Below are 27689 nucleotides of genomic sequence, written 5' to 3' on the forward strand. Positions count from 1 at the left end.
CCTGATTTGGCTTTATTTTCCACTGATTTCGTTTTTTCATAACGTAAACAGAACTTTCGTACACCAGAACAAGTCACTGAACCACCAACTTGTCTTGCAATTTCAGCATAAGAGAGGCCATTTTCTCTGAATATGACAATTCGGCTTCTTTTTGCAGATGTCCAATTAGTTCTTTTTGATGACATTGTTTAAAATTAGTTTAATTAAAAAAAAGGACTTTAAATATTCAAAAACGGCAATATTCTATTTAATTGTACTAGTATGCATAATTCCGCAAAATATATTTCCACAACAATAACCCTTTTACCATCCAAATAACCTAAACTATAGTTACAGACATTTGATTGGTCCTAAAAACAGTGTTTGTAATTGGCTAGTACGCTTTTATTACAAAACAGGTCTTATTCAAAACGATTTGTGTTTGTTTGTTCTACTAAAATGAGTATAACTTTTTTTTGTAATACAGATATTTTAATTCCGTTTTTGTTATTAAATTCTACATTAAATCACCTTCATTTAATATATAAACTAAGTAATTTAATATTCCATTTAAGTGAAAATTAATATATTCTACAAGCACAAAAAGTTGAAAAACATGAAACTTTCAAAAAATGTCCACACTTTTGGCCACCACTGTGTATATATATATATATATATATATATATATATATATATATATATATATATATATATATATATATATATATATATATATACTGTATATAAGAGAAAGTCAAAACTGTCCTGAACATTTTGCATGTGTGTAAAGTTTAATACAAACAGTCAACACTATTACTGATCAGCAAGTTATATTAGAATAAGGGTAGGATTATCTGCAGTATGTTCTAGATAGAAAGTGGGATGAAGATGCATCCAAAATTACCATTACTCAAATGGATAACACTTTTTGCATGTTTTAATCATGTTGTAACAGTTATTTTTGTAAATAAAATTGTTTTGCTTGAAAGTAAGGAATTGTTACAGCAATTATTTCTTGTTTTTACAAATAAGTGACATTTTTTTAATATAAATTAAATGAGTTTTAAAAAGAGTGTGACTGGGCTTTAGCTTTGTTCATTTTCTTAGGTAATGTGATTAGTTAACTGCATTCATTTTTTTTTCTTTAACAGGATGCTTTTATAAAAATAACAAAGTATGAAGGAATTTCCTCTTTATGGAGTGGTCTTGTACCAACTTTGTAAGTTGTAAAAATTTTATATTAATTTAAAACAAATTTAGGACTTTTTACTGATGAATTGTTTGAATAACCAATCAATGATTTTATTTTATATGTACCTATTATCTTTTAAAATGTTGAAAAGATCTAGTTTTGTCACATAAAAACATTAATCGAACTACTTTAAGCTTCAGCATGTTAATTTTACCATTTTGAAATGTCATAGATAAATTTTATAAGTTATCAAATCTCTTTTTCTTTTATGAAGAAATTATTTATTTCAGTATAGTATTTTAGTGACTTGAAGAGTAAACATTAAATGTTATGACAATCTTCAATTATAGAAAAGCTTAATGAAAACATCTGGTTGTTTTAAGACTTCAGTTGCATTTTATTTCTTCTTCTTTGTATATACTTTTTTATTCATTTGCCTTAATGTGATGCTTTGCATATTTATTTCCTTTTCTAAATCTTATGAAGTCCCGCAGTGGACTGATCGTTAAGACACGGTTCCCAGCAGATCACCGAAGTCGAGCATCACTGGCTACGGTCAGTGTGCGGGTGGGTGACCACTTGGATCAGTCTGCGTAAGGACCGAGGGTATGCGGTATTTGTCCTCGTTAAACTGTGCTACCGTAAAGTGCTCGACTTCGCGTGCAGGTCGTCGGGCTACCGAAGCGGGGGTGCCACCCCCTCTGCAGAGGATCAAAATTGTGATGGCATGTCTTCGGATCTTCCTCCGGGATGTTTCCCAGACCGTCGCCAATAGCCCATTGTGCAGCTCTAGTGCGACGTAAATTAACAACAACAACAACAAATCTTATGAAAGAGCCTAAACTGGCTATGGGTTCAAAAACCATTCTGATTCCAATTTATTTGCTTGTAATTGTCAAGTATTGACATGGAAAATAAGAACTCTATTGTATACACTTACAGCTGTCAATAGCATATTCTTTTAGTTCTTCATTGTTCATCTTTTTTTTATATTCATTCCATAGAAGGTGCTTCGTTGCTTCAGAAAACTAGAATGAAATGAAGTGAAGAAATCGGATAAGCATACTCTAAGTATTCATCAATCACCAGCAGGTTTTTCACAGACATGCAAAGTAATTGAATTATTTACTATTTTGTGTACGGTTTAGTGCTGAAGTTAAATGAGAAACTTTAATTCAGATTTGTCCTAAAACTAAAAGTTTAATTTTCAGCCCGATTGAACCAGTTTCACATTATTTTTATCCTTAATGCCTATGGTAAAATTAACTATGGTTAAGCAGAGACTTGCTGGTGAGAATTGTTTGACAACACTATTCAAAACCTTAATTGATCTTTTGTACTTTCTCTGTTGTTAGGAATATATCACTCTAACATCGTCAACTTTTTGAATCACTTTTAAGATTTGTGTTATTACCGTAATTTCCCAGAGATACGCCACAGCATTCATGAAGGCCTATCTGGTGGTTTCTTTTACTACTTAAGCTTGAAAATTCTATTTTTATTCTTTGATTTCTCTATCACCCTTCCTTTTGCAGCAATCTATTCTAGCATTTTAGAATCAATAATAATCTTAAAAATTAACAAAGGGGAAAACAGGTGACGAGACAGTGCCTAGGATGCTCTCCTCTTTTACTAAAAGGTTGTTGACAAATGCCCTTCTCGCAATATCCCCATGAATACTCTATTTTATCCCCAGGAATACATATTTTTAGTCTGGGAAATGTATGATTTTGAAATTTAAAGATGCTTGAGTAAAATAATGCAATTTAATTAGCACATGGGTAAAAGGATAATGCATGAATTGCTGGTTTTTGACATAAGGTAGTCTATTTTTTTTTAACTTTCTTTCTTTTTCACTGATTAAAAGAAAGATCGTATTTATTTACTGTATATTTAAAGTTTATTTTAACAATTTATAGCTTTTCAATCATTTGATTTATTTATAACTGGGATATTAAAATTAATTATGAAAGAAATAAGATATAATGTGTTCACAAATATTTTATGCTCCAATTTTGGGAAAAACGGGATTATGTTTTTATTTATTATTATTATTTTTTAAAAAATTATTTGTACACTTCTGACGCTTGTGATGATATTCTTCCTACCAGTTTGTGTCGACAGGACAGATCAAATGATAATGATAGCCAATGATGCATATTATAATCCTTCTTTTTTGCGGGAAATATGATATTTTCTCCTGACAATAATACATTATTTAAATAAACTTCTTATGTATCTTAACTAAAATTGTTGCTAAATTAAGAAAATTTAACTTTGATTCTATCCTTTTTTGATTAACACTCTTCAGTGACAGATACAGCATAAAACTTGTACTCAGGGACAGTGTCAAAGGTTTTTAGCAATTTTTTTCATGTTCAAATTTTAAAAAATTTAAATTAGTAATAAGAAATATTATACTTTTGCAATTGTTATGCATAGTATAATTTTGCACAAAACAAGGTTTATTTTATTTAATTAATATTAAAATATTTTGTTTTTGAATTATTGTACAGATTTTTAGCTGTTATTATTTTTTATTTGATATAATGATATTTAAGTTTTTAAAATCAAATTACAATTGAGAGATGTGATGCCATCCTGATTGTACAATTTTGAGATACTTTTTATTAATTTATTGTTTTTTAATAACTTATTTTAATTATTTTCAGGTGCTTAATCTCTTGATTTGTGAAAAAAATTGGGATATTTTAAATTAGTATATATTGACGTAATGTATTTGTGATTATTTTGCGTTTGAATTGCTCACAATTGTACATGGTATGAGTTAGCATAATTTTGAAAATTTATTATGAAAATTATTGAAATGCATTTTTGTTTTAAAGTAAGACTGCGTGTATTCATTTATCTTATATTTAATAATCATTTTAATGATTTTAACTGTTTGATCATTTATTTAATTTATTATTTGTTATTTGTAAGAGATGCATTTACTCTGAGATTATTCAGATTGTACAATTTCGTGTTGCATATCTGATGATGCTGCCTTTTTCATAAAAACTTTTCCTTTTTGATAGAATCTTGCTGGTAGGGTTTATATCTCAGGGCGGCGTATCTCCTTGAAATTACAGTAATGTCATTTCCTTGTTTAATATTATTATTAGACATTCTGCAATTTTATGAAGTCACTATCTTTCTTTCTTGCGTAATTGCTTTGTAGCTATAGATTTTCTGTTTAATGTCAGTGAGGTCTTGTCATTATTATTAGAACTTTTACTTATGCATTGAAATAGACACCTCAGTGTTGCAGGTTGGGTGATAGAATCATCCAGTATGTGTATAATTAGGATTCCTAATCTGTTCTGTGATGATGCAAGGTAGCAAATTAATTATGACAGATTTTGACTATTTTTTCTTTAGTTGCAGAAGCTCAATTAATGATTTTTTGTTCTAATTTATGTTAAATAATAATCGTACTTTCTTTCTAAATTATTTTATTGCTGTGACAACTTACATTATTCTTATTTATTTTAGATTTATGTCAGTTCCTTCCACTGTGATTTATTTTACATTGTATGATAAATTTAGAGAGAAATTAGCACATAGTACTAGTCTACCTAAAGAAATGGATTTTTGGATTCCAGTGTTTGCTGGAGTTTCTGCTCGAGGTTATTAACTTTGCTTGATGCTTAGTTTTATCTATAATTTTTATTAAACGTAAAAGTCTTATAAAGTGAAATAAAACATTTATAGATCTTATAAAGAGCTTTAAAATTTACTCAAGAAAGCTTTATATCAAAACTAAATCATATCATTAATTGAAACATTCCAAAATTTAAGTTAATGGCCACATATTATTTTTCTAGAATGAGTAATTTCTTTTTGCCTGACGTATATTTTTCCTAAATTTTTTTTTTGAAATTGAGCTTGCAGAAAAAATATATTTTATCTTTGTTCTAGATATTTTTTTGATTTTTAATATTTTTGCCATTCCTTTCTTGACTCTAAATATATTTCATAGCAAATTAACATATTATTAGAATGTAATTTTATTTAAATTTAGATACATTATTGTTCTTGTCATTATTTACAAATTTTTCAATGAGCAAGATTGCCTAAAGAGCAGTTTCTGATTCATTGTAGATAGAAAAGACAACATACATGCATATTTTTTTCCCCTTCGAATTGAAGCATAAGGCCTCTGTCATTGCTTTCTCTCTAGATATTTTGCCTCCTTATTTATTTTGCTGATTGCTTTCAGTTCATTTGCAACCCTTCTTTCCCAAGTTGTTTTAAACCTTTTCTGTTGCCTTTAGGGTTCTGGCAAAAATAACCTGTTTCATTTTAATTTCTCAGGTTTACAGAGAATATGACCAAATTATTTCCATTTTTTGTTTCCATCTGCTATGCAAAGTTTAAAAATGTCTTTGAAAAAATATCTGCTTGAAAATATCTTGAAATATATGCTTGATATCTTAAAGCTTAAAAATTTATTTTTTACAAATTTTATGAAGCCACCAGATACTTAAGCTTCTTCTTAAGCTGCAGTGGACAAATACTTTGATAAATATTCTAAGTTTTCCTTGTTATTATCATTGCAGTGCTATGTTTCCAATCTATAGAGAAGGACAAATATTACACTGGTATTAAAAATTCTAATTGAAGTCCTAATATTTTTATTTTTCCAGAATTTGTCGAGAATTGTGGAGCTGCTTCTGTCTTTATTTATTCTATTGATTATATCTCATCAATTCCTACTTTGTTGTCAATAATACTTCCAAAATAGAAATGTTTCTTAAAGGTTGAGATAGAAATTTTGCATATTTGTGAAAAAAATCTCAGAGGATTTTTCTGCTTTTTTTTTTAAACACACAGTTTGAATATTGCATTTTTTTTTATGATTTCAAGAGTAAAAAAAAAATTAATTTGTTACTGGCACAAGTAAAATTTATTTTATTAAGCAATAGATATGTTTTATAAAGTCGAATGTATATGTGTTTATTAAGTAGTTTTTCATTTTATCCTGATTATGTTTTATCATAAAATGAGATAAATATTTATGACAATTTTGTATAATTAAATATTAAACATTAATTAAAAAAATTTAGAAGTGAATTACATAAAAACTGTATACCATTAAAATAATTATGCATTTTATTTACCTTTATTTAAAGTGTTTTGCTATAGTAAAATATTTGGTCATAATGTTACTTGAAAGTAGTTTTTTTCATATAGAATTTATTTTATTGTAAAGTAAATTGTTTAAGTTTTCATGCTTATTTATTTTCACTGATTTCTCTAGTGATTAAGCCTGACAATCTTGAATATACTGTATCTAAAAACTATTTAGTGTAGATTTGGCATGGTTTGAAACGCACTGTATTAAATATTTATGCAAAATAAATCTTTGCAGATTTTGCTGAAATTGAGATATACTTTTCTTTTTAACATTCTAAATTAAATATTCAAAGCACTTTTCAAACATAAATTTTTCTATGAGATGTAGAAGTAAGGAAATATAAAATTCCGTACAACTGCTTTAAATGTATAATATTATGTTCAATGTTTTATAACTACTGATTTTTAATAGTTGAGCAAATTGAAAATTTAAAAAAAAAAAGACTGACTTAGTGACTACTTAGTGTTTTTTAAATTTATTTTATCACTTTTTTCTGACATCTGTAGAAAATGAGTACAAACTTAATGTAATGAATAAAGTAAGGTTTAATAATTCTGATCTAATTATTGATAATGTCTTATGTAATTATGTAACGTTTATATTATATTTGATATAATGTGCAGGGCTTCCAACTTTCTACGTGTTTTGAAAAAATTTCTTTTAGTGATAGCTGAGTTTATGCTTTAATGTATGATTCATTATTTAATTAATTTGATTTAAAGTTACTTTCCACACCACTACATGTAAATGATTCAGAACTTCATTTGAAGGGTCACTTTGTTCTAGCTCTCTCCTGGTGAGGCTTTTAAAATGTTGGCAAAATTACTAAAAATTCTCAAAACTTGGGTTTTTAATTGCCTACAACTCTATAAATTATTTAACAAAATATGTAGTAGTTGGCTGCTCTGTATGTGTGAATGATGCGATTTAAATTAATTAAATTTATAGAATTAGTATGATGATGTAAATTTTAATGCTTCTGTGATGATCCATTATAGAACTGAGTTAATGTGCATAAACAACTACTTGTATTCGTTTTACATTTTTAACTAGAAAATAGTTTTATGCAATCACGATAATAATCCTTATCAGATCCATAGAGCCAAGAAAAGGAGGAGATGACATTCTTCACAAATCCTCATAGATTATTTTCTAACCTTGCTTTGATATTGACAAGTTCTCTTCAATTTCAGTTCAAAACCTGATAAATACCTTAAAAATAAGATTCACATGTTCTTTTTTAATCTAGCATTTCTCAATAAGTATTGTCCATGGAATAATATTCTTCTCCTTTTAGAATCTCGAAAAAAAAATTTTCTTAAGGAAACTACTAATGCAAAATAAACTATTCAGTTGCATGTTATTTTTTTGTTGTTCAATTAGTTTTTTTTTAATAATGGCAGGCACTGAACTTTTGTTCTTCACCTTAGAAGATGTTGGAAGTGTTGCTCATTTATTGTTACCCAGTGGGCACCTGTGAACCAAAGTCACGGAGGCGAGCAACATTACTCACGCCACACTGCCACAAATGCTTGTTCATAGGGTGGGCCATACATTCACACATCAGAAGACAACACAGAGAGAAAAACATCCATGCCAAGAGCGGGATTCGAACCCGCAGCCATTGGCTTTGCAGTCAGGCACACTAACCACTCGGCCACCTGGCCAGCTGTTTAATTAGTTTAGGAACATAATAAAACATTAATCAAGATAATAGCTATTTATTAAATAAAAGTAGTGGATGTAGAACTAAGATTATTTAATTTAAATGGATCAACTTTCATGTAAAGAAAGGTTACAAAATGCATTGAAGTTGATATATTTTAATCAAAGTGAGTTTAAGAATTAGTTACAAATTATTTTGTTCCTCTTATTTTCAGTCAGACTAAATTTAAATCATCATTTGATTTCACCAACTTTAGGCTTGGCATAGTATAGCTGTCTGTGGCACTTATGCTGTTATGTTCTTGAAGTTTTTGACTTCTTTCCTATTATCTGAATCTCAATGTAATACAAATATTTTATAGCCATACTATAGAAAAACAATAACTTCAGACATATAAAAGTCTCAAACTTAAGTTAATTAGCTACTATAGTTTTGATAGTGAGACATAATGTATGCTTGTTGATATAAACTCCATTTTCTTTAAGAAAAAATATAAGGATTTTTGGTAAAATATTCATTAGTGATCTTGAAATATAATGTATTTTTATAGGGGCAATTTGTGCTTTTGGGCATTTTTTTGGCAAAACCAAATCTAGTTTCCCCTCCATAGCTACATTGTGTGTTCGATTTTCATAGTAACCTCTAAATTTATAAGGAAAATAAATTATAAAGAAAATAAAACAAAAGTGTTATACATATATCTCATTTAAAGAAATTTTAGTATGAATAAAATAATTTTTCTTTCAAATAAATTAAAGCATGATTTTAGCTAGATGCCATAGAGCAAAAAAAAAAGAAAAAAAAAAAAACATTTTTCAATATTTTAGTATTGTTTAGGATATACATATGAAAAATTATAATGTTATACTCTTATCCATTTTTTATAGCCATCAATAATTTGAAATTGATATTTTCTTTTCAGCTGGAACTGTTACTGCAGTGAGCCCTATTGAATTTCTGCGCACAAAAATGCAATCAGAAAAAATTGATACCTTTAGTGAGTTGATTTATGTTTTTAAATTATTTTATGAATATTGAATTTTTGACCTAAGAAAGTGTTGCTTTATTGACTTTCTTATATGAAACAACTGAGAAATTGAAAAGGAAAAAAAAAAAATTATTTTGAAAGTAATTTGATTAAGTCAAATACTTCATGCACATAGGTACTTCTCAAAACATATTGTACAAAATAATAATAAATAAGTAAAAAATGAAAGTGTGTAACACCAGTTTAAAAATTGACATTTGTAAAACAGTGCTTGGATATTTATTTTCTCCTACACTTAAGAAATGAGTTATGACCAGTTTTTCACTAGCATTTCAGCTCAGTTAAAAAAGTGTCTACAGTAAGGTGCTTTAATTAAGAGAGAACATGATACAATATAGTCAATATCAAGAAAGTTCTCCTATGAACATAGAGGGTAATCGTGCAAGGGGTCACACTGATGTGGTGTATGTGACCCTCTAGGAACTCCTGTGATTTCAAGAGTCTATAATTGGTAGTGGCCTCACGTCTATAAGGAGATTCTTAGAAGATGAGCAATAAGTTTTCTTTAGAACAAACCTATGGACTGAGTTATGTGATCGCTGTTTATTGTACTACTGGCCTTTTGCTTTGTTTTAACTACAAACATTAGAATATAGACAGAGGTGGCTGAAGTAGGGATCATCCAGCTTTAGCTAGTTGGCCAACATGTTTATTTCCTGGAATTTTGTAGTAGCTTCGTTACTTATAAAAAATATCTAGGTTCTGAAAATGTGTGTTTTAGGATGTACATTTGTGAAAAAAATTTTAAAAGTGCTCTTAGAAATGTTAACAATTTTGCACATTTATTTTTATAAAATATTCTACCACCATTTTTTTAAAAAAAAAGCAGCTTAAATGAAAAGTCTACGGCACCATTTTAAGATTGACACTTGTAAAAATTATTTATGTTCTTAAAATATACGTTATAGGGTGTTTATAAGTGAAATTAATTAAAAGGTCTATTGTGCATTGTGTTTGTCATTTTTCTATCATTTTGAAAATAATCGCTGCTCAAATGCAAATCATATGGCATAAATTCATGAAAGGATTCTCATTGAAAACACTGTTTTAAAAATTAGAAATTGTGATACAAATTCATAAAATTATTGTTAAAGTTTTTCTTGAAACTTAAAAATTATTGTAAGTTCTCTTTATAAAATTCAGCGTTTTACATTTATTGAAAATAGTTACAGCTCATATGCAAAGTGTAAAGCATTTTAAAAATTGACATTAGTAGAAAATATCTAGATCCTTAATTTCTGCAAATTTGTTGAATTGAATTTTAAAGTGATTCTTAAAACATCCCAGAATTCCTCAATCAAAAGTTTAAATTTTGAAACTTTCTCTAAATCGCTTTAACGAGACGTTTACATACATGTGATTTTGCCATTTTGAATATTTGGAATTGCATTGGAATCCGCTATTACCTTGATTCTTATTCACGGGATTTTAAATATTAAACACTGATTTCCATATTTACCTAATTTAAAAGTGGTACATAGCAATTCATATTCATGTAATTTAAATATTGTACATCGCGATTTGTGTTCATGCGATTTAAAGTCCAATATTGCGATTTGTGTTTACGTTTCTTTAAATAAATTTTGCTATTCATATGCACTTGTTTTTGAAATCCAGTACTGTAATTTATATTCATGCGAGTTAAAAGTCCAATGTCACAATTCATATTCACAAGTTTTTAAAATCCAATATTATGATTTGTGTTCCTGTGTTTGTAATATCAAACATCGATTTTCGTATTTATGCGGGTTTTAAAAAGCTTCGCATTTAATTCACATTCACGCAATCTAAAAATCATGCATCGCGATTCTCAGTCACACATTTATAAAAACCAATATTGCTATTCATATTCATGCAATATTAAAATCCAATGTTGCGTTCATATTAACTCGATTTTTTTATGGACTAAGATTTTTCTTAAATTATTTACTATAAATGTGCGATATTGTTAATTGGAAGGCAATATAATTATAAGTCTTATTTCAAAAATTATGTTAAATATGAAGCTTGTAGGGTATATAAGTTGATGTCTTACACATGAAATTTTCAAGGTTTTTCACTTTGTGCCTCAATTATCCCTGTTAAAGATTGATATTTGAATAAAATCTTTGTACAGAATTTGTGGTGCAAATTTGTAAAATTATTTTTAAATAAAATGTGAAATGATTTTTAAATATAAACAACTTAGCGATGTTAAGTGCATGATGATTTGTTTTACTAATACAAATTAGTAAAGCTTAGATACTCTTTGGTGAGTATCTAAGCTGGATAGATTGTAGTTTGATTTTTTTAAAAGTAACCTTGAAAGTCATGCACTCCCTCATATGATTCCTATTATACGACAGTACTTTCTAAACCTGTAGTAATTTTAAAGGTTAGGAGTTAAGGGCATCACAAGAAAAGTTTATAGATTGTGATATTAATTGAAATTTTTTAACTGATAGTAATTAATTTTATTCTATTTAAAATACTTCAAATTTTGAGGTATAACCTGATTTCTTTTTTAAGGACTTTATGAAAATATAAAAGAATTGATAAAGAATAAAGGAATACTTTCACTTTGGAGAGGATTGATACCAACTTTATTACGTGATGCACCATTTTCAGGTAATTATCAATTTTTCCAAAGTAACAATGATATTCAATTATCTTAAAATGCCAATACATTTAATTCACCATAACTTGTTTTTTTTATAAGGGCCTGATACTCTTTAGCTGAAAAAAGGAAAATGAATAACTAAATAAAATATTAATGAGTCATAACCAGTAAATCAGTGTGAGAGAAAGATGCTACACCTGTTGGACCTGAGTGAATATGTTTTCTTTTGTCGAGATTATTAATCTCCATTAGATCTCCACTAAATTTCATTGAAATGAAAGGATTCAATGCAGATGTTTGTACTTGAATTCATCTAATTCATTTCAGTGGCACAAAGTTCTGTATTAGCTTTGTTTTTATCATTTGCTGTTAGAGATTGTACGGAAGAAGTTTTAATCATCATAGATGTTGGAGAAAAAGTATTAACATTATTAATAAATTTTATTGATGATGCATATAAAAAAACAACTACTAAGTAGCAGGGGTTCAAAATATGTTCAATCACGCAAATGAGGTTTCAGAGAGGGGGGAATTCAGGTACCCCCAGAGGAAATTTTTGGATTAATGTAAAAAAATTATAGAAAATTTTTAAGGAAAAAAAAATTGCTAATTTGTAATTTTTATGAAAATGACTAAAATGAAATTGAATCAAGTCAATAAAATCCTGATATTTTTAGCAAAATATTACAACATGGAGGCTGATTTGAAATAGGGCTGATTAGAGTTATCACTTTTTGGCATGCTATATTTCGCCAATTCCATTGTAAGTCAGTGCTGAGTTTCAAAGTTTCTTTTGATAGGTATTACTATAAATGTTTTATGTTTTTTTTTTAAAAATTCTCTTACTTTTCTTATGACATCAACACTTAAAATTTTTAATTAAATATTTGATGTCTTTTTCATGTGATGATTTTTTCAATTTTTACAATCAATTGATTGATATTGCTATTAATTTGCCCTTCTGTTTCGAAAAGGTCAATTTATTTCAGACGACTAGCAAAATTCAAATAACGCCTTTGAGTTATCAGTTTTTGCTGCACATAATGAATTTGAGCTATTGCATGGTAAGCCCATGTTGTGATCGACCATTTTATTGGATGTTATTGCTATTTATTTTCAAATGTGTTTCTTTATTAAATTGTGGTATTTTTATGTGTTATAAGTTTTTTATTTTTGGTATTTTTAATACACTATTATTACAATTGAAATTCGAGCACATTTGAGTCCTAATTTTTGACGAGACGGTTCTGTCGTACCTTTGATTGTTTTTTCATCAGTAAATGCTTCTGATTTCTTCAAGGTTTTTAAAATTCCGTTATTTTTAATATGATATTTATTACAACACGTGAGTCTCAAATTTTTGAGTAATTTCACGCATTTGAGTAATAAATCTTTAAATTACCCATTTCTTGTGATTTTGTTGTAAATCCAAAATGTTTTGACATCAAGCTGTTTCGTTGCAGTTACTCTCATATTTCCACAGATTTCACGATTTTTAAAATTCACTTTTTTTTCAAATGCAAAAATAGTATCATTCATACTATTAGAATATCAGAATATATATATATATATATATATATATATATATATATATATATATATATATACTTTTATTTGCTTTATCAGAAAAAAAGTATTACTCCCTAACATCGTTTTCTTTCTCCCTTTAAATTTTATGTTACTTTTGTGTATAAAAATGATAGGTATCTGACAGGATACACTAGCTTAAATATCCACCTGTTTATATTATTTATTATCTGATTTATTATATTTATTAAAATATCGGACAACTGTTTCAAATTAAAGTCAAAACTGAAATCAACTATTAGTCTAGCTTCTGATTGGACAAAGCTTTTCATCAGTCCCAAATTATTTGAGTTAATATGAATATACTGTAGAAGGCTTTTCACTAGGCTTTTAATGCAGATTTAAAGATAATGAACAAATTTATGCACCAGTTTACCATAGGGTTAATTATTTTCTATTTATTTCAAAATGTGTTTTTAATTTTTCGTAACAATATTAGAGTCTTTTATTACTTCATAAATTTTATTGGCTTTAGACTAGAGTTAATTTTAATAAAAGTCTATTATAATTTGATTAGATTTTTAAGAACTACCAAAAGTGTTAAAAAATTTCCTTAAGGACTATTCCCAAAGCATAAAATTTGGTCTTATCTGCTCAAGCATGTGACAGCAGGTCTTCTAATATGTAGTCTTTAAACGTTAAGATGTTATAGGGGAATCCATGTTGTATATGGTCCGTTAATGACATTGCAATTCATTGAATTTTTTTGTAATATATTTTACAAATTTGCTGTTCAATTTGTACATTGCAGTAATACAGATATTTTATTATTTTTTCATCTGATTCTATTGATATGTAAATATTACTGCCAAATTATTCCTATTGTCAAATAGAACTGCTTTGACCCATTTGTTTTCTTTTTAAATTCAAGACAGTAAAATAGGAAACATTAGAGATAGGCCTGTTGTAGTAGGATTTGCCACAAATATCTGTATTTAGTAATGAGTTAAAGCTCTAATTCAACGTATGTGACCTCATTTTTACAATTGTCACTGATAATACATATTTATGTTCTCAAAACACAGATTTTGTGGTGCAAATGTACAAAGTTAACTTTTAAAATTTCTCTTGAAATGTTACAAATTTAGTTACACTTGCGTGTATAAGACTTGACATTCTGTTGTCATGTTTGAAAAAGTTACAGTTCAAATGCTATGTGCATAGATTGACATTAAAAATAATTTTTGTTTTAAAAATATATATTTTGTTTTACAATCTTCTGAAAATAGTTTTCATAGTCTCCCTAAACCATAAGAGTTTAACTACAGTTATTTTAATTGAACTTGACTATCTACTGTTATTTTTAAGAAAAGTTGCTGATCATATGCGAAGTTTATAATTTTAAGTTTGATACTGGTATAAAGAAGTGTTTTTTCTAAATATATAAGCATTGCTGTAAAAATATGTGAAAATAATTTGCAATATTCTTAAAAAGTTAAAGATCAAGCCATGTTTCCCTCTAAAAAACATGACATTCTACTGCCATTTTCAAAATATTATAATTTAAATGTTATTTAATACTTTTTCAATAAATAAAAATCATTAATATAATCTGTAATCTTTTTATATCACAACCTTGAATTGAGTGCCGAATCAAATCTATTTGTTCCTCTACATCTCCCTCTACATTTGTCAAACAGATTAGCATAGAATTCTAAAATCGTTATATGGTTGCCAATGTTTTGGATTTATAAAAATTCATTATTATTTCTATTGCTTTATTTTCCTCCTATTTGAATATGTAAGACTAAGAAAAGGAGATTTGACATTAAATTTAAGTAATTAATAGCTATTACATGGATTCCTTGGAAAAAACTATGCTAATGTGCACATGACACTTGAATTTTTGATTTCTTGGTGACGCTGGTATCTTGTGGGGCTCAGCCCTGCAAACACACTATCCGGGCCAATTTCAAATTTATAATTTGATAATGTATATTTATATTAAAAATTAAGATTAATCTTTACTTTGGAGCTTCACATAAATTTCAAAAATAAAGCATTTTTATTTATTATAATTTGATTCTTTTTAAGCAATTTATGATTTTTGTTAAATAATTGCTTGCCCACATCACTCCAGAATTAAATATGAAAAATTGGAAATACACCAATCAACATCCTCTTTTACTTATGGATAATACACCAACTTCTTCAACAAACAAAATCTTTCCTTGTTAATTCTCATGGACCAAAAAATGTAGGATTTTTGATGTTTATATAAATTATTTTAAACAGGAACTTTAAAAATTAGCCATATTTCCCTCTATATAATATGACATTCTACTTCTGTTTTTAAGTATATTGTATAATTTTATAGAATTAGGTAGGAGATTCTTCTAACTTTTGGAATAAGTTTTGACTCTGAACTTAAGAAAAAATTAAATTTCTAAATTATGTAAATTTATTCTCTTCAATGTTGATTTTGTATAAAGCTTAGCAGTTTGTTAGACTTTTAATGCACACATATAGTAATAATAATAAAAAAAAACTAAGTATGTAAAAATATAAAGTTTTTTTTGTGCAAAATAAGTTTACAAAGTTTATTTAGTTATTTTTTTCCTGATTTAAGTTGTTAGATACTTTTTTCACTCTCACAGTCTCACATCTGTAGATTGAAAATTATAAAAACATCTGTGTTCTAAAAAAAATGGTGTTTCTGATACAACAAAAGTGCCTTGTAATTCAAAACATTTAGCCTCATTTTTTATAAGGCATTATAATCTATTGCTATTTCTGAAAAAGGTTACAACTTAAATGCAAAGTATATGTCACCATTTTTAAGATGGACACTTATAAAAAATATTTACTGTAAAATGGAATAATCAGATGGAGATTTTATGCCAACTTTTTGTTATGTATTGATCAGTGATAAGGGCAGTTATCATGAATGTGAAGACAAAACTGTTAGGAATAATATCTAATCAGACCTCTCAATACCAGTAGAAAGGTTAAGATAAATGAAACAGCCAGATCCTGTAATAAAACACAAGAGACTATAAATATGCGCTACATGGTTTTCAGTATTCCTGGAAACTGAGTCTGTGGCAGATGCTTGCAGATGTTCATGAGAGTGGAGAGGTACCAGTTTCTGGTAAGGCAAAAGTAGAGACCATATTAAACATGGTCAGACCACCTAATACAAAAGAAATGAAGTAAGAAAAAAAGATCCCACTTCCAAACAAAATGTTAATTTTTTTTAATGTTGTAATGTATTTAATTACAATATAATTAATAATAATTATAGAATTAATAATAGTAAATAATAATAATAATAAAAAATTAATGATGTAATTAACGATAATAATAGAATAAAAAATTATACTATTCATTTAATTAGATTATTCCTAATTATATTAATAAATTTAATGCTTTTATTTTTGATAATTTTGTCTTCTCTTAAAATAGAAGAAAACTTTTCATTCTAACACCTTTCTTTCTTTCATTAATCATTTCTAACACCTTTTAAAATAGAAAGGTGTTAGAAATGATTTTATTGGGATATGTATCTATAAAGAAGATTTGTATGTTTTTTAATAATTACAAGGTTTACTATGTGCTAAAATAAAATTTTTAGTTTCTCCTACCACATTAAAAGAGATTTGTGAAAATATATTTAATAAAATATTCATAACTCTGTGTTGCAATTTAAATAAAAATATTAAAAAAAACATAAAATAGTGCCACAAACTCATCTTATTTTAGGATGAATTACTTTTTTAAAGTGTCCTCTGAAGTATACACTTTAAAAATGTTAAAAAAATAATACTAGTAAAAAAATAATACTAGTGATAGGTTTTTGAGAATTTTTTTGACTTTGATTTTCATAAATGAATCATTCACACATTTTAAGTTTAATGAGAGTATTTAAAAATGTGAGAAAGTAACTCCTTGTGGTTATTTTGACCCAGTAGTTTTTTAAATTTAAATTAATTTTTAGTTTATGGGATTATTTTGATATAATGTTTGAAATAAAACTGAAATAATTGGATAACTGGTTATAACTTTGCATTTTAACTGGTTATAACTAAACGTTTAAAAGTTGTATTTTTTTTAAAAAATGTTCTTCTTAAAAAAGTTGAACTGAATAAAATGCTGTAATAACACTCACACCTTGATATTAAAAATTTTCTGGAAGATACTGAAATTTCATAGTATCAAAAATTAAGGATATCTAAAATCAGATAGTTTTGAACAATTTAGTTAAAAAAAAATAACTGAACTGACTTTTAAAAGTTGGATAACATATATTTAGTCCAAAAAACTTTATTTCAACAATTTTGAAATCTTTTCATTTGATTTTACTTTTAGTTGAAATATTCTATTTTGTCTTCCTTTTCTGATATATCTCCAAATAACTTAGTATCTTTTAATATTTCTAGTTCTTTGCAATCACCACATACTGAAGCATATATTACTGTTCACAGTAACTACTTCTTTATAAATACCAGTTTTTCTTGGTTTTAAAAATTTAGTAAGTTCTTTCTATTTAATGAACAGATCTTAGCTCACATTTTGTTTGTTTACTGCTTTAGGAATAGATACATAGGTTGTATAGAGTAGTAAAATAGCAAATGCTTTGTAAATTCAGATTTTTACTTATTACTATTTAAACAGTAAAAACGATTTAAAATTAAAAGTAGAATTGAGTTTAATATTGTTGTTCATTTGCTAGTTATGAACTAAGGTTTCATCTATCTGGGGAGCCTCTTTTACTACAATTTAGGCTCTGTCTGTATTTGTTCTGAAAACATAAGTTTTTCTGCTTTATTGTGTAAAAAATATTAAAGTTTTGAACTGGAATGAAAGAAAAATGTTTTGTAACATCATTTTATCCCATGTTTAAAAATATTATTTTCACATTTTACTTTTTCTTTTTCTTGTATGGATTGTATCGTTAAAAGTTTTTAAATGTTAAAATTTTTTGTTGTTATAGAGTGTTTTCAGTTTCACTTGAACAGCCACTACAATAACATGGAAATTCATGAAAGTATTTGATTTTGTTGCTATTTGATTAGCATCTGGAAAAAATGAGGAATCTTTTTTAATTGTGAGATCTAAAGTAGTCCCATTATAAAGTGCTAAGATTATGCCTAACTTTTTCTGAAATATATTTTTGTCAGTAATGAGTTATAGTACAGAGTATAGTAATGAGTTAAGTACATATTTTATATGTTGCAGCTATATATTGGTCCGTGTATGAACAACTGAAACTTCATCAAGATCATCCTAGCATATTGAAGACTCTCATATTTGGAGCATTGTCAGGGAGTGTAAGATTTACATCATATTTTTTTTTCATTATTTTTTGTTACTCTATTTATATTTAATATAAGGGTGACAGAGATAAAAACTTGAAATCAACTGGTAGACTGTGTAGTAATCACTAACAGAAAGTTAAGATAAAGTAAATAAACAATGATTGGAGCAATGATAAAGTAAATAAACAATGCAAACCCCTTTAAAAATATTAAAAACATTTACCCGATACAAGCTTATGTATTTTGATTACATAAATTTATTAAATTCACAGCAGTTTTCATTTCTACCCTTTATTCTGATAAAATTTTGCACATTTTTGTTATGAATTTATAAATGTAAAATATTCTATAGTAGTAGACATTCTTTCTAACAATTTTGATTTTAGTACTTTTTTTTATTTAAAATTATGCTCTATGATTTGAATGTACTCAAAGTCTTCTCGTATATTATTTAATTTGGATTAAGTATTCTGGTAAAATGAGTTAAGCTATTTTTTTTTTATTGTTTAAGTTACAAAATAAAACTATGAAAAAATTAGAAGAGTTTTTATTTTCACATTGGTTATTTTATTTCTTACTTTTGCTTTTATCATTAATTTCAATTAAGTTAATATTCTGAATATAAGGAAAACACATAGCATTTATATCACGAAATTTAACTTCAAAAGTACTCAATTAACAAAATCTTTCCATGGAGATTTTTAATTCTTTTTTATACACAGAAGCTCGTATAAGAAATGTGCTTTTATTGGCAAAATTAAAATTTATGAAAAACATTGACTCTGTCCAACAGATTAGTTTAAAATTTGAAAATGTATTATTAAATTTTTTTTATCAATTACTTTTTATCGAAGATTCAGACACCAATTTCCATGAATCATCTTCACTGAAGGGTACCATTTATGATCTTTTAATCGCTTTCAAAATTGTAAATAACTGCAACAAAGGTTATTGCAAACCAAAAAGGACTAGTTTTATTTCTGATTCATAAAATATAAAATAGGAAGAGTTTCATTTTAAAAGGGCAAGAGGTTCTTTTTCAATCTTAGCGACCCTCAAAACAGTATTCACAAAACCTGAATTTTTGAGAAAAAACTCAGACCATGTGGATGTTTTTGGATTTTTTTTTCATGTAAAAACCCAATTTTGCTTAGGGTTAATTGAGTTTTTTATGAAACAATTCAATTGTGCTCAGAGAAAAGATGTTTTTTAAAAAATATGTTATATAGTTCTATATGCCTACTTATATGTACTAAATATAAAAGTAATTTATAGTATAAACTGAAAAAATATTTCCCAATTATTTCTAAAGGGAATAATAAAGGAAATGGCTTGAAAATTCTTTTTTCAGTCATATTTCTGCCTTCTAAATGTATAATGAATTGCGTAATGATGAAGTTAATAAAATGATTCTTTGTAAAATGTTAAGTATAATGCCTTATGTGAAGGTATTATGTATTTCTTGAAGGATTCTATACACTCATGAAGTGAATTGTATTGTTCTTTTGTAGAATTTTGTTCATTTCTATTTTTAATGTATGAGTTCTTTATATGTCTTAGGATGTACATAAAATTATCAACTTTTATCTTTATTATAATTTTCTGCTTTGAAAACAAAGGAAAAAAATAAATTTTAAGCATTTGTTCTCTTTGAATTAAGCATTTGTTGTTCATTCCAAGAATATAATTTAAGATTTAAAAGAACTTGCAGAAATGCTCATTAAATTTTATTGCTAACTTTATATGAATGAGCACGAGCAGCCAATATTTACAATATGCATTCGCATTCTATTAATAAATAATTTCATCATATATTCGCTGTATAATTCAAGCTTTTTTAGCTAATGAAATATTAGCAAACATTTAATGAAACACATTTTTGTTCACAATTAATCCTGACATTTTTGCCAAAAAGAATTCATCATTAATCAACACTCTCACCACTTTTAAACCAGCCACAATATTTAAAATTTAATTGCAACTCTGTGCCGTATGACAGTACAAGTTTTAATAATTCCCTGAAGGGTACAAGCTGAATTATAATATTATCACAAAATGTAAATTTTTTCAATCCAAATTTCTGTTTCAAGTTATAATTGGAGCTCAGTGTTGATTAACAGCAATGGTTTCCTTATAGTTACTAGCAGAATTTATTGCTAAAAGGAATTAAATGTTAATCACAGTTTTGACTGCTTCCTGACTATCTAGAGTGCTTGAATTTTAACTGTAGATTTGTGCTTAGTGAAAATACTGGTTACAACTGTTTCCTAAATGTTGTAAGCAAAATATATCTCCATATTATCACTAACCAAAAGTTTGAGCACTTTTGGATATTAATTAGGATTTTTTTAAGCTAACAACACACAAAACTAGAAGGAATAGAATAATAAGACATAAATGTTTTAAAAATTACATTTATCAAGTGGGGGTTATTATATTTTTGTTACAGCTAAATCAAAAATTGTAGAACTCAACAAGAATAGAGAAATCATAGAATTTCTGTTTTAAATTCCGTATTACTGCCAAAAATCTCACATTTTTCAAAAATGTTTAAGTTTATTGTTTAGCCCTGATTTTTTTCCCAGTGTAAAAATTAGAATAGTTTATCCTTTTTAGTTCTCATAAAAAAATTAATATAACAAAAAGTTGGGAAAAATGTTTAAAAAAAATTGATAACTTAAATGGATTTTTTTTGTTGTAAATTTGATTTTAAAGCTTAAGAAAACTTATTTAAAATTCTTTATTTTACTTTCTAAAAAACTTTTTATTGCAAAATTTTATTATATTAAAGCTAGTATATATAGCCAATGAAATACCTTTTAAACTTTCACAATAATTAGTTGCATAACATTTATATTAATAAAAAAAGTGATCTTAACTGGTCTTTTTTACCTTTTTTTACTATACTCCTTTTTGAAGTGAAATATAATTAAGAAATTTGCTCTGGGCATCCTCACCCCTCCAACAATACCAGTGTTTAATCAATCAGTTTTAAAATTCAGGAAGTTTAATTCACAGCTTTAGATCAGCTTCTAGTCTAGTTTTTAATTTTTTTAATGTATGCATAAGCTATCAATGAATAAAATATGCGCAATTATGGTTAAGATAATCTTTCACACGTTGAGAATGATTATCAGAGAATCATTTTTATTTTTGAGTGTAGTTATTTCATTTTGAATTGTGAAGTAATACTGGTGTATTTTTTATAAATGCGCATCCTTTTAATAACTTAGCAATTACTATTTTCATTTGTATTTTACTAAAATAGTTTTATTAAAATAACAGAAAATATTAAATAAATTATGAATTATAAGTTGGATATAAATAGAATAAAGGTTTGAAAAATCATTATTGCTTAAAAAAAGACCTTTCCGAACCTGTATGATCCTCCTGTGAAACCGTAGAAAAGCATCTTTCATGATCTAACGTTCTAGATTAGCAGTTTCCAAAAGGTGTTCTGCAGAACCCTTGGGCTCTTTGGGAGGGTAACAGATGTTGCATAGTTTCGCTTTTTTTAACCAATAATCTGTTTTGAAACCTGTTACCAATATTTGTATCCAACCAATAATTCATGATATATTAAATGTTTTGGTTATTTTTAAGAAATCATTTAAGTTAAATGCCAATCAGAAATATAGCTAAATGTATTAAATAGTTTTCATTTATAATTTATTAAATAAATTAAGAATATAAGAGGCATTAACAAATAATGCTTAAGTATTTCTCTCCAAACTTTCCAATTTATAATAACTCAATTCAAGAATAAAGATTTATGTTACTCTGATAACCATTCTCAAAGTTTGGAACAGTTCTTTTTAAAAAATCATAATTCAGCTTATTTTATTAAATTTCAATTTATGCATACACCAAAAACAAATTCAGAAATAGAAGCCACTCCAGACCTCTGAAATTAACAGCCTGACATTTTACTTAATTCTAGGACTATTATTCTAGGACTATACAATAAAAAAATTTGATTCTTCCTACTAAATGTATCCAAATTAATTAGTATGTTCTATAATATTGTAGTATATTCACAGCCTCAAAAATTATATTTATTAAGTCAAGATTTTGCCAAAAAAAGCTGGATCATTTTGAGTTTCAAAGCGTTCCCCCTCCCCAAAGAAAAAAAACTGGGAACCACTGTTCTAGACCATTCTATGCCTTTTGGCTACTTATTATTTGAAAATGTCTAATTTTGAAGTACAGAAAAAGCCCTGACAATATTGAATGCAAGACTTTCCCATGTAATATGTGTCTCTGCATAATAACATGTGTCTCTGAAACTGTGAAGAATGCTTTTATTTTAGTGTGCGAAAGTCTTTTCTGTGAAAAGTTATTTAATATGTATTTCTTATGATAGTATATTTTAAAAATTAAAAATATTTATTTTAATTACTAATTCCTTACAATTAGGTTGCAGCAACTATCACCTTACCATTTGATGTCATAAAGACAATTCGTCAGTCAGACCTAGGGATTGCTGTTCATCATTCAAGTAATTCTTTTAAATTTTTATATATTCCATTAAATCTACCTTATGTTTTTCAGCACTACCTCAAAATTCCTCAAAGTTACATAATTTGATGTCACACTGGCCTCTTTTTTTTAAAGCTTTTATTCGAACTCTTATTATTTAATCCAACTGTTTTAAATAAAAAGTAAATACATCATTTCAAATATTAGTGTAACAAATTTATATAATCTCATTAAATTGCTATAGTACCTACTTATCTATTGTTCACAGTTGATTAGATTATTTAGCTCTGTATATTTAAGGTTTATATCATATGAAGCTTTATAAATACAAAATAAATAGATTCTTTCATCCTTTTTTGTCACACATAATTTTATTTTTTGAAATTGTATTGCTAATTTGATATATTTTGAGGATATAGATTTTTCTACACATTCTCCATGGTAGCAAAATTTTTAATAAAGGAATTTTTGTATTTTTTCAATTGTACAGTTAAAATTCGGTAGTGTAGGGCACAAGTTTAAATGTTCTACAGTCATAGGAAAACCACAGTCACAAAAAGAACAATTCGGTGAATTGATTATGCCGAGACAACAGAGGTGATACCTAAGACAGTCATGTTCAGTTAAAAGTCTAAAGCCAGCCACACTTACCGTATTTTTCGGCAAAAGCGCCGCTTCGTCGCAAGCGCCGCACCTCGATAAAAATGAAATTTTTAAAAAAAAAGTTATAGTAAGCGCCGCTCCGGCGCAAGTGCCGCAATGGCGCTAAGCCGCGCATATCAGCATCCTTTTAGAAGAGACCTTTAAATTACCATTTAGAGTATCTGTATAATAAAAAATTAAATTTTTTTATGCATTTCATAAAGTAAAGTTTTAATTTCTAAATTATAATAAAAAATTTCTTTTTCAGCAAAAAAAAGCAACAAAAAAAGTTTTCTCTTTCAGCAAAAAAAAAAGAAAAGAAAGCAACAAAACTATATAAAATAAAGTTGTTCTTACCAGTTGGCACCGCGCCAAAAAACAGAAGAACAGCAAAAAATATTTATATGTTCAGTTGCTGAATTAAGGCTGAACTAATTACAGAAATCCGTAAAACAATGTAATAAGAAAAAATAAAATAAAAATTTATTAAAAGAAAGATTTTAAAATTTATTACCGTTAAGAATTTGAGGAAAAACTAATACATAATAACGAAACAGCTAACAATAACGAAATAACTAATAATAACAAGAATAATTAAATAACTAAGCAGGCCCCAAAAAAATTCTGAAGGAATGAGCGAAGGGGAAATAAGTTTCACTTTCACAATCTTTGAGGGTGGAGTTTTAGTGGGTAGAATGCCCTCTCCTTCAATGGAAATAACCCAATGTGACTCAACTTAGAAAGAGAGAAGAAAATGTTTAAAAGAGAGGTGTACCCCACCTCCTCCACGTGTCATTTCTATTGGAGTTGTTTAGGAGGAATCAATCAGTTATATTTTAAAGGGGTTGGGGAAAAGAAAAGGATATGGGACCCCTAATCCAGCATTCCAAAATTCGGCTCTTAATCTGATCTAATCTCTTTCGTTTTTTCTTTAAGAAATTTATATTGATAAGACAAAAAAAATCAGCTATATTCTTTTTATTTTGAATTTTATTCTGTTGAAGTAACTTACTTTATTTTATCTTTTAAAAATGAAAAAGAAGCTTGAAGAAAGAAAAAAAAATCTGTATCAAAGGAAACATCTGTTTCTAAAGCAGTTTAAAATAAAGTGAGAAGAAAAAACACCCGCATTTCCAATGAACAAAATAAAGAAATGGAAGTTGGAAAAAACTGATCAATCAATCTTGACAGCTGTGCTTTACTGATTTGCCCCCGAATTTCCCTCCTCTGTTTGACCATAAATTGGCCGCACCCAGTTGACATTGAAACTACCACATGGACAATAAAATGAATTTATCCCTTTTTGCAATTTTTTATTCGATTCATTAATTTTTTTTATTTTGCCGCTTTTTATTTTTTCTTGTTAATTGTTGCTTGCTTGCTTTTTTTTTATCGTTATTAGTTTTTAACTTGTTTTTTGTTGTTATTCATTGTTAGTTTCTTAGCATTTAGTTTCAAAAAAAAAAAAATTTGTAGTTCCCTGTTAGCTTTTTTTTTTTCTTGCGAGGTAAGCGTCTTTTGTTAAAACAAAATGTTATCTAAAAGAAAAAACGAGAACTATGATCTCGCTCCAAAGAAGAAACGATTATTTCTTCCTCATAGGATTCTGATTATTTCTTCTTGATTGTATTATATAGATTATTATTTTGATTAGCAAAATTTCTCTTATGATGGGCCAGTTTTAAATTCACCCCATCATAATCTATGATCGAAACTTATTTTATGGATAATATCTTTTATAAACAACCTGCATTCCAAAATTTGCTGTGACACAAAGTGGCTATTTTGCGAGCGATAAAGCCTGTAATGCTGATATATATATATATATATATATATATATATATATATATATATATATATATATATATATATATATATATATAATAATCTTTGTATATGAATATCTTCCTGCATTAATTTTCAACACATTTCTCATTGTTTTTAGATTTTAGGTATGTAAAACTCAGGTTAATATATTTTATTTATTCTAGCTTGATTTTGATTCATTGAATTATCTTCAGCATTTCTAAGAATAAGAGTTAGGTTACAGAGAGGGGAAAAAACAGTGGAACTTTAAGGAGGAGTTGAGATCTTATATTCATTTATTAAAAAAAATCAGTCTTTCATTTTTCAACATAACTGAACACAAAATAACAAAGTTGTAATGTATGCTTAAAGTTTCAATCAACTGCATGAAAAATAGTAGCAAAAATTGAGTTAAAAGAAAGAGGTGGAATAAATAAAAAATATTTTAGAAAAATTTAGAATACTTTTTTTTTTAATTTCGTTCATCTGTGTCATAAGAGTATTAAAATCATGCATTTATTAATTTCTAAATATGACATAAAATGTGATCCCATGTTAGAGAAATACAGAACATAAATTTGTTTTTTGAATAGTTGTTTGTTCAGACAATAAGGATACTTGTAATTTTTTCGCTTTTATTTAATTTTTCTTTATAAATGTATTATGTATTAATTATTTTTATTTTAGAATTCTTCTTTCCAAGCACTAAAAGAATTTGTAATTTGAGGAAATGGGGTAATAAATCAATAACCTTAACATTACCATATTTTGAACATCTTAGACTTGATATTCGTCTTGAGACCCAGTGCTCGATATGTTAGGCAACATTTTGTACAACTTTATCCGTTAAAAAATTATTTTTTAAATTGTTTTCATTATAATGCCTTAAAGCGATTTTCTTCATAAACTATTAATTGTATCTACCTTTCTTGGTTGAATTTCTTAATTTCATCGTATCATTACATGAACCGTAAGAAATTTAGTTCAGATAACCTTTCGGTCAATTTTATCACATATAAATATTTTATTATTTAAGTCAAGTAAATTTTATTTAATAACCAAAATGTGAACAAATACACAATGAAAATATCATAGAATTTGTGAAAAATGCTGAAAATTAAGATTTTTCATTTCTTATATAAAAATCAAACATAACCATAAAAAGTTTAGTTTAATAAATTTTTTTTAATATAGAAGCTATATGTTTCTAAATAAAATTCTCATTTCCAGCTATTATTTAAAGCTCATGTCTCAGAAGGATATTGCAGAAACAGGAAATAAAATTTTCAAATAGCGTATAAAAATAATTTTTTTACCAACCATAGCAAGTTCTAATTTACTCCAAGAATAACTGAATGGATTATAGATATGAGCATTGATGTGTGTTTGAAAATTTAAATGATCAAATGATTAAATGATCAATAAAATTTTTTTTAGTAGTTTGTTTTTAACTAGCATTAGTAGTTTAAATTCTTCACAGTTAGAAGAAAAAAGAATGTAATTGGCAAATATTTTTTAATGAATTAGTTATCTGAAGCACTGATAATTCCATGTAATTCCATCACTGAGTTTTGATTTCGTTAAATAAGTTAGGCTGTAGTTAAAGTCATTTTAATTTAAAAATAAGTTGAATAAAATAATTATATCTTGGATCATTCATATATCTGATTTCAATAAAAAAGGTATGTTGATTCTACATGAAGAGCTGTATCATCATTTCTTTTGTAATTTTTTAAGTAAATTTTCTATCTGGACATTTAAAAATACTTGAATTTTATATACTATTTTACAAGCCAAAACTTTATGTCAAAAAAATTGTTATTAATTGAATGCAAGAGACAATCACTGGATAAAAGTGATCATAAAATAATAAAAGATTTCCAATGCACTATGAGTTTCCAATTAGTACTTGTTAGGTCAGAACCAATCAGGGATTGTTTTCAATTGAATCAATTAAAGAAGCATTTTGGTATAATTTAAATGTTTAATAATTAAATAAATAAACATTCATGAGAAAAAAAATTTAAAATTCAGGAAACATTTTTGAGTAAGTTAGAACTACAAAAGAGATGCTGTAATTAATTATCCATTGTTGAAGTAGTTTTTTGTATTGTATCATTGCTTAAGGCATTTGAGAATTCAAAACTTGTTATGATTTTTTCAAGTTTATTTAAACTTCATTAGAATAAAAATAACTGGCATACCTTGAAATCCAAGAATCAGGATACTTGTTACACTAGAATGTTTTTGGACCATTTAAATCATCTCAAAATGTAAGCAATAAAAAAACTGC

General features: G+C 26.8%; 1 protein-coding gene across 3 annotated transcripts in view; it reads left to right on the plus strand.

Annotated features, from left to right (window-relative positions):
* LOC107443699 (solute carrier family 25 protein Shawn) overlaps positions 1 to 27689 on the plus strand; it is a 47460-nt gene that overhangs the window by 16587 nt on the left and 3184 nt on the right. For all 3 annotated transcript variants that reach the window (XM_043042115.3, XM_016057649.5, XM_071187784.2), the window contains 6 exons: positions 1131 to 1198; positions 4667 to 4800; positions 8900 to 8974; positions 11534 to 11632; positions 18390 to 18481; positions 22886 to 22967. In XM_043042115.3, the coding sequence (XP_042898049.1) occupies positions 1131 to 1198; positions 4667 to 4800; positions 8900 to 8974; positions 11534 to 11632; positions 18390 to 18481; positions 22886 to 22967 (550 nt within the window). The remainder of the gene's footprint in view (positions 1 to 1130; positions 1199 to 4666; positions 4801 to 8899; positions 8975 to 11533; positions 11633 to 18389; positions 18482 to 22885; positions 22968 to 27689) is intronic.

Source organism: Parasteatoda tepidariorum, chromosome 11 (assembly GCF_982258835.1).
Source record: "Parasteatoda tepidariorum strain Cologne lab strain chromosome 11, Ptep-v5.0, whole genome shotgun sequence".
In the NCBI taxonomy this organism is placed as follows: Eukaryota; Metazoa; Arthropoda; class Arachnida; order Araneae; family Theridiidae; genus Parasteatoda; species Parasteatoda tepidariorum.